This window comes from Phoenix dactylifera, chromosome 7 (genome assembly GCF_051530095.1).
Source record: "Phoenix dactylifera cultivar Ajwa chromosome 7, Ajwa_hap1_PhDact_Kaust_v1.1, whole genome shotgun sequence".
Classification (NCBI taxonomy): domain Eukaryota; kingdom Viridiplantae; phylum Streptophyta; class Magnoliopsida; order Arecales; family Arecaceae; genus Phoenix; species Phoenix dactylifera.
Window position 1 is genome coordinate 5,015,615 of NC_143196.1, and position 8,503 is coordinate 5,024,117.

An 8,503-nucleotide genomic window follows, 5' to 3' on the forward strand; every position below is an offset into this window, starting at 1 on the left:
AAATGGTGACCAAGAAATAGTTAACATGCTTACAATCTGCTGGTTGCTTGCTTTTTCTCTTGTTGAAATCACCACTCCCCTTCACACGTGGGCCGGACTTTCTTAGGTGAGCTCAAGATGTGAAATTTTTAATAATGAGGTTAAAGAGTGCGGGACTCAGTACCTCTTCTCTAATACCATGTTGAAATCACCACTTCTCCCAAAAGCTTAAGTTGATAGAATGAAGTAGATTTATTTATTATTTTATATTTTCTTACATCTCTCTCTAACACATTTTATTGGAGATTTGTCAAGTAAAATTCCTGTTTCTTCCCTGGCCGTTGTAGGTTTTTGTAGAACCAATTTAGCTTTCCCAAATGTTTGAAATTTCTGATCATCCTGGAGACTTTAATTGTCATCTAAGGAATGCAAAGTTGTAGGCAAATATATTATGAATTTCTTCGTGAAGAAAAGACGATATTAGGCTTCACTCACATATCCTGCTTTGGTGGCTAACCATTATAAGAATCAGCCAACCTAGATGACTAGTATTAATGTAAGCATGCTTGAAGAGAGCAAAATTTGATGATCAAAGCCGATCTACTAACTTGGCCACTTTTTCCAAATGAGGTAGAAGGTCATAATTTAATTGTTTCCCAACATTTTTATCACATATCTTCAACATCTTCCAAAGTTATTCGGTTCATCAGTGATTAACTATTATTTCAATATAATTTCAACATTGATTACATCAGTCGTTGAAGACAAATCACTGTTTGATGAATTTTGTTCCACCTTCACAATTTTATAAAGTTTCCGTCCACCATGATGTAGGTCCAAGATAAATCCCTTCTTGAACTTTTCGTGTTTGCATCCAACTCATTCCAGATGGCATAAAATAGTATTGGCTGTTGCTTTTCACAGATATGTTGATAAAAAAATAAGCTGACAGTAGAAGAAATTAAAGAAGCAGAAAGATCAATTGAATTGCAGAAAAGAATTTGTTGAATCTATAATAATAATAATCATAATCGTGAATATATCATCAAAATCTTCAGAAAATCAACCATCGCCTAACTTTTGATAGTTTATGATGATCTCCAACAAAACAAAACTCCAGAGAATGGAATAAAAGTACTAAGTTGACCTAGAGAACTATGATTAATGCAAGCATGATCAGAAAAACATACAAACAAGTATAAATAACAATCCATTAAATCATATCAACAAGTTGATTGCTTAACATCGCTCAGAATTTTTAACATCGACCAAGGTTCCTAAAATGATGCTTGCAAATCTGGAAAAAATATTTTGAACGAGTTAAATAATTGGATTTCAAAACACAAAATATCCTATCTTAGAAGGTCATTCTGCCTCAAAGCTAAGAACTCACTCTCTCTTACTAATTTTACTAACTCAAAGAAATATTGATTATAAAATATTTTTTTGAACTCCTCCTGCTTCAGCTGGTCATCCTCATTCTCATTAGGAGCTTTTATAGCAGTCCACCAAAGCTCAGTATTTCCCCTCAGCATCGGTATGGCCATCCTAACCTTTACATCATCGGGATACTGTAGTACATTGAACATCTTCTCCATCTTCTGAGTTCAGTTCAAAGTGGTCAGAGGATCAGCTCCACCCTCGAACATCGGCGGGTTGAGCTTCCTGAATCTTTCGTAATAAGACTCCAGAGATGGTGTAGGTCGAGGAGCGGCTTGCATCTGCTGTTACTGCTAAAGGAGCCGAGCCACCACCTGGCATGCTCCAGCAGTGTCTGCCCAAGTGGCTGTCGCAATTGGAGCTTGTCAACTAGCTACTTAGCACTTCTCTTGCGGCTACTCTTGCTCTTCTTTTTCTGACAGCAAAATTTGCTAAAACTCTCTTCTCTATTGCTTATTGTCACTTATTAAAATACTAATATTAATCAAATTTCCATTATTGAGCAACAGTAAAATTGAGAAAATCTATCTTTCCCTATTCAACTATGTGGAACTAAACTAACTGAGACCTAACTATCCATTGCTAAATTTTAAGTTTTACCCATGATCAAATCTGTTGCTTTGATACTATAAAATATCATGCTCCAAATTCAGGACATAACACGACCATACTACCAAAGGATACAACCCACGATAATATAAAGTCAGCATTACATTTAGCTCTCAAAGCCATCTCAAACAAAATATAATAAATAAAAGTCCAATTCATGATCCATAAAATGCAACCAATATTGGTTTTGACTATCTAAATCCAAACATAAATACCAAACTATAATCCTCAAAATTTTGGAAAATTACTAAACTACAAATTCATAACCAAACGAAGAACTAAAGTTCTGCTATATACATCATTTGCTAGCATGAATTGCAAGTCTGGACTATCCTTCGTCCCTACTAACCCTATTCATCTAAAGAGAAAAAAATAAAAATAGAGATATATGAGCGACACAATTTAGTAAGTAAATCTTACACTGTCTCATCGGATCAAGCATAAGTTTTTTTATATCGATGCATTATTTTAGAAAAAATAATAGATATTAAAAAATAAAACATTTCATAGTATAATATATTAAAACAAGTCATAAAGCCAATCATGCATGCATAAATCATTCATATTTCATAAACATAGTTCCAAGTTTCTTTTGCAAATATATTTATAAATCATTCTTCTGCTATTTAGTCATATCATAGTTCAAAATATTACTCACGGATGCTCGTGCTATAGTCACTTTATATCCGTGACAGAGCCCGTATAAATAATCGACAAGATATCACAGTTTGTATCCGTTATCAACTTTAACCCATTGGCGGAGGGCCCTTTTCGGTAGATGCTATCTTCAGGATATCGATTAGCCCCCATTTCTATGAATCATATATATTTATCTGAGAGCCTTTAGAAAATTTATATCTTTTTTTTTAAAACATATACATAAATAGATGAAAAATACTAAATGGTATGACTAGATTCATATCTTACAAACAAACCTATTTTTATTAAAATATTCATGAAACTATTTTTATAATAAAGTATGATTTTCGTAACATATATGCTAATCCATAATTTTAAGAAAAGCATGATATTTTCATAAGCAAATTTTATGCATAAAAAATATAATCATTTGAAAGATAATAAAGAGTGTAAGATGTAATTATTTCTTCTGCTTTAGACTGTTAAACTTCATTAGGCAAATGAGTTAATCCTATTAAAAAATATTAAAAGCAAAATTAATTTCTATTCAATGATCGAATTAAAAGAATTAAGAAAGAAGATGGTTGGTCGGATGACGGTGTTTGGCGGCTCCGGGCAGGTCAAGTTTTAGCAACTCGCGATTAATGAATCATGGGGTATGGACTAGACCAAGTCTTAGGTCATTCAACAAAGTTCATCATCAGTGGGTTCTATAGACACTTGACAGGATTGGGGTAATCGGTCCGTAGGTGGCCCGCGCACCAGGGCAGATCAGGATCCTTTGCAAAGTCAACTCAAATTTATAGATTAGGTTGACAAGACCCTATACTAGGATCCATAGATCTCCTAGAGAGAGTAACAAAAAGAAGAGAGAGAAGATAGAAAGAGAAGAAACAAGAGAGAGATAGGTTCTTTCCTCTTCTTCTTTTTTTTTCTAACTTTTCCTTTCTTTTTTTTTGTCTTTTTCTCTTATATACCGCTCTCCTCTCTTTTCTTCGTGGAACAAAGCAGGGGGGTGTGAGCTAGCCCCACTAAGAAACAAGGGAGGGCAAGAAGGGCCTCTAGCCTGACAGCAGCTTCAGTCGGAGGACTGGCGGCTGTGGCCAAGGACTAATGGCACGACAGTGAGAGAACGACAGCCGACGGTGACCAACACAAGAGAAAAAAATAGGGGATTTTTTAACGATCTTTCGCCGAAATTCGTCCATTGCTGGGTCGACTGGAAAAAGAAAGAACAAAGAAGGAGACAGAGACCTTATCTTGGCTCTGAAGAGGCGCCAGCAACCCTAATTTCTAGCGAGCATCAAGACGGGCAACTGCAAACTCAACAGGAGAAGGAGGAAGGAGAGGAAAAGAAGATGATTGCTCAGGATGGAGAGCTCTAGAGGGAGAGAACTCTCCCTTTATAAAGGAGTCCTAGGGTTCTGGTGACCCTAGGACTCCAACTCCTACTCGTAGTTGCTGAAAGAGAAGAAAACTCTCAGGTGCTCGGCCACTTCATGGGCCAGGCCTCTGGTTGGGCTGATCGAGTGGATCAGGCCCAAACCAAGCCTTTATAATTCCATCAGTCATTGAAGAAAAATTACTGTTTGAATATGTTCTACCTTACACAATTTTATAAAGTTTCCGTCCACCAAGATGTAGTTCCAAGATAAATCCCTATTTGAATTTTTCGTATTTACGTCCAACTCATATGGCATAAAATAGTATTGGATGTTGCTTTTCATAGATATGCTGATAAAAAATAAGCTGAGTAGAAGAAATTAAAGAAGTAGAAAGATCAATTGAATTGCAGAAAAGAATTTGTTGAATCTATAATAATAATCATAATCGTGAATATATCATCAAGATCTTTAGAGAATCGCCTATCGCCAACTTTTGATAGTTTACGATGATCTCCAACAAAACAAAACTCTAGAGAATGAAATAAACATACTAAGTTGACCTAAAGAATTATGATTAACATATCCATGATCAGAAAAACATACATCCAAGTATAAATATCCATCCATTAAATCATATCAACAAGTTGATTGCTTAACATTGCTCAGAATTTTTAACATTGGCTAAGGTTCCTAAAATGGTGCTCGAGAATCTGGAAAAAAATATTTTGAACGGGTTAAGTAATTGGATTTCAAAAGACAAAATATCCCAGAAGATGACTAGGGCACTGCGGTTGCAGTCAATTCATCAGGTTGTCAGCCCGATGGACCCTTAGTTAATTCTGTTGTACCGCCCTCATAAAAATAAATAATGTTTACTTCAGCTCAATGAAACTCGTGTCTGTTTTTTAGCCATAATTTGGTCAAAAATTTAGTCGTTCAGGGAACAAAAATCCTTGAAATTTCTTCACCATCATTTCACTTTTAAGGTACAAAAAGAACCTTGTTCTCAGTGCTATAGGCAGTATGCAGTTTACGTGTCGACATGATTTAAACTCTTGTTTAGCAAACACGATCTATTATATAATGTTCATGGTTGCCTTAAGAATAGTACTTTTTTTTCTTTTTTTGAGTGAAGGCCTTGGGAATAGTCCTTGAACGTCATGATCAGTGTTTTGAGTTTATGAATGAAATAGCGACGCTTTATAGTGACTACTTTACTTTTACTTGGTATTGATGGTTATTGCATAGAAGATCATCTTCAAGCAACCTTTTTTCCTCAAAACCATCTCCATCAAAGAGGTATACGTTTTAACTCCCCCCCTTGCACATTTAGGTACTGGAAGAAGAAGAAGAAATGGAGCTTTGCTTCTTCTTTTTTTTTTACTTTTGAGAATAGGAGAAAAGCTCCACTGAGAGATTATCTGTTTTTTTTTGGGGGGGGAGCAAAGGAGACAAGCTCCACCGAGGTGAGCTTTGAAGTTGAATATCTGACTGAACATGGTTGTCCAGTTTTAGTTCAGCAACTTTATGCTCATCACCTCAACCATATCCCTAGGCTTCGAATTCATGACACTGTGCTTTTTTGCTCCAACCCCAACCACTACAGGGTACAGAATGAGCATAGTTATTAGGGTGTTCTTTGTCATAAGAAGGTGGGAAAAAAAAGGAAGAAGAATATGCCAACAAGAAAAGATGATGTACTCAAGATCAAATAAACGTGCATGAAGGAAAGAAGAACATATATGAAATTATAAACTTTTGTATACAATAGTAGCTAATAAAGGGAAGAACAAAGAACATATGCTATTTACCATCTCGAAATGCACTAGCATGGTCTGGCTTTTTTCATTTTTGTTTTACGAGACTCAGAAAACTAGCTTATGGTTCATGTCATCCTAAAGTGTTCAGATAAACCTTTGCCTGAATGAAACCCCAAGTAGAAATTTGGAAACCGAAAGCTTGCACTTGTATCCTCCCACTAATTGCCAGCGCGCAGAATGGAAACTTTGTATCCAGAGATTGGGGGCTGGGGGGGTGGCAGAGAGAGAGAGAGAGAGGGATACTATAAGTCTATAACAGATATAATATACTAGGCTCAGGTAATGACCAATTATTTGTAACAATCTGAAAACGTAGCAAAAAGAATCATCAACAGCCTGAAAAGCACTTACAAAAGGAGCCATATAGCACTCATGAAGGTACCCAAGCAGTAGCAAACACGACGTTGTGCCCCTTCCAAGTGAGCACGAAGTCTTCCTCTTCCCTCTTCAGCCCCCACCCTGCCGAGTGCTCCTCGAGCATCCCCTTCACCTCCCCGACCGCATCCTCGCTGAAGCCCACCCCTCGAAACCCGGCCGCCCTCATCCTCTGTGCCCACCTCCCCTTGGGCTCCAGCCGCTCCACCCTCTGCATGCCCTCATGGGCTATCACATTCTCTATCTTCCAGCGCACCCCGGCCTCGTACCACCGCCGCTGCTCGCTCTCCTTTGGAAGGAATGTATCCACTGCATCATATGGTATCCACAGATAATTGAATGCTGATCTCAGCCTCCCAACCACGTCGCTCGCCGTGAAGTCGGCGTCTTCATCCACAAGCGTAACTAAGGCAGGCTGGAGACTGCGCAGCACCTTAAGGAACGCTGATCGAAGGGAAGTCGACGAGGTCATGCTCATGGTGTAGGAGATTGCACCGGCGGTCTCGTCTGGGATGTAATGCAGCATCATCTGACAGTTCACAATGAGGGCCTCGCTGCCGTCGGAGACTAACTGTTGTACTCTCAATTGCTCGATGAGGGTATCGAATGCGTCGCATGGATTCGAAGGGATGACTCTGAATTCCATAGCTACGTTCCTGGACCTTGCAAAATGTACCAGCTTTGCACCCAATTCATCATAAGAGAGGTCTAGAATCGGCGGCGGCGTGGTGATGGTTGTTGCAGGGCTTGGGATGGTGAGCCTTAGGATCGGTGGGCCTTCGGGGCGGCTGGCTAGTAGATCGATGAGTGTGGGGATCTGCATACAGTGCGTCGTGCTGAGGTCGACGATGTGGATGACGGGGAAACCCTCGACCGCTTCGGTGATGGCAGCGTTGGCTGCTGAGTAGCCAAAGCGGTGCCATGGAGTGAGGTCGACAAAGCTCACAAGGTCGACGGCGGAGAAGCGGTGAGCGTGGAGGGCAAGGTCGGCGTCAGCGCGAGCGGCAGCAACGGCGAGCATCTTGCAGGAGCCGGTCTTGGAGGCGCGGGCGATGAGGGCGTGGAGGAAGGCGGCGGTGAGGCGCTGGTTGGAGTCGCCATCAGGTGGTGCGATGTTGTGGAGGACCCATATGAGCTGCTGCGCGAGGGTGGCGTCGTTGACCTCGATGGCGTTGGCGCAGTGGAACAGCAGCTGCTCCATGCAGCTCCCGGTGTTGAAGCTGCCGAGGGACTTGGCGGAGATCGGGAAGCCAGTCCACGGACGGGGACGGTGGAGTGGGGCTTTAGGTGCGGTCAGGTCCAGGCGCAGGCCTTGGCCATTGAGGTTGATCAATGGTGGCGAGGGTGGTGGTGCACTCTCACCGAATTGCATCATCTGATGAGATGAGATAGAGAGAGGGGGGGCACTAGTACAGCTACAATACTTGCTGTAGATCTGTGGATTTGGTATTTGTACTGAGAATATATAGAGAGCTGTGCAATTAATTGGGATCTCTAGTACTCTTGTTCCGATGGAGGAGAGAAGAGGAAGAGAATGGTGCATCCCAAAACCCCAAGTGGATGTCCGCTTTATGTGAAGGACCCCAAGAAATGACCCTGTACACGATTACTTCATCGGGGAAATAAAAAAACACAAGGCTAAGGCTCTTGTTGCTTAGCTGCTCGTGCGTGTTATTCAAGAGGGAGGAGGTGCAATAGATGACCACTGGTTTAGTTGAGGACTGAATGGAATGAAAGCTACAACCCGAGTTAAAGTTAGCTTGAGAAACGAAAGGTACTCTTGAAATTAGCAGATGAGAGAGTGCAGTAGAAGGAAACACAGGCTCTGGGAGAGATGGAGAGAGAGGGGATGGAGGGAAGATTGGGCGAGAGGCTTCAGAGGAGGTGGTTTGCGTTGGGTTTTTGAGATCATGTGAGGTGGTCGGCCATGGATTATCTGGAACTCTGAGCTTGGGGTTCTGTCAGAGAGAGAGAGAGAGAGCCTCACGGGCCATATCAAGGTGAAATCATTTGGTCAGCTTCAGTTGGGTCCAGGGTTTGATGGGAGTTGGTATAATTTGAAGAGTCACCTAATTTTTATTTGTTGGCGTCGACATCGACTCTTTTGCCATTATCCATGCAACTTCCATGATTTGTCTACCTTATCCCCTCTCTCTCCAATCTCCTCCAATTAAATAGCAAGCACTCAATCTCATGTACACTACACTAATGCATCTCTTCCTGTTCCACAACCTAGACATACAAAGTTGGATGCCC

General features: G+C 40.6%; 1 protein-coding gene across 4 annotated transcripts; it reads right to left on the minus strand.

The window, feature by feature from the left end:
- Positions 1-623: 623 nt before the first annotated feature.
- LOC103705332 (scarecrow-like protein 32) lies at positions 624-8,279 on the minus strand. 4 transcript variants are annotated; one of them, XR_015967242.1, is made up of 3 exons: positions 6,224-8,273; positions 5,864-6,078; positions 624-924 (listed from the first exon to the last, which is right to left on the minus strand). XR_015967242.1 is itself a non-coding variant. In XM_039127790.2 (2 exons), exon 1 carries the CDS (start codon positions 7,788-7,790, stop codon positions 6,243-6,245), a length of 1,548 nt encoding a protein of 515 aa, XP_038983718.1. In that variant the 5' UTR covers positions 7,791-8,279; the 3' UTR covers positions 5,771-6,078; positions 6,224-6,242. The 4 variants fall into 4 exon arrangements, 1 of the variants encoding a protein (XP_038983718.1); XR_015967240.1 differs by lacking the exon at positions 624-924 and adding an exon at positions 1,176-1,881 and having other exon boundaries at positions 6,224-8,279; XR_015967241.1 differs by lacking the exon at positions 624-924 and adding an exon at positions 5,277-5,652.
- Positions 8,280-8,503: the final 224 nt, after the last annotated feature.

What these genes read in the sequence shown, in the direction of transcription:
- LOC103705332 (XM_039127790.2), bottom strand. Translation starts at nt 7,790, where the DNA reads ATGCACCATTCTCTTCCTCTTCTCTCCTCCATCGGAACAAGAGTACTA.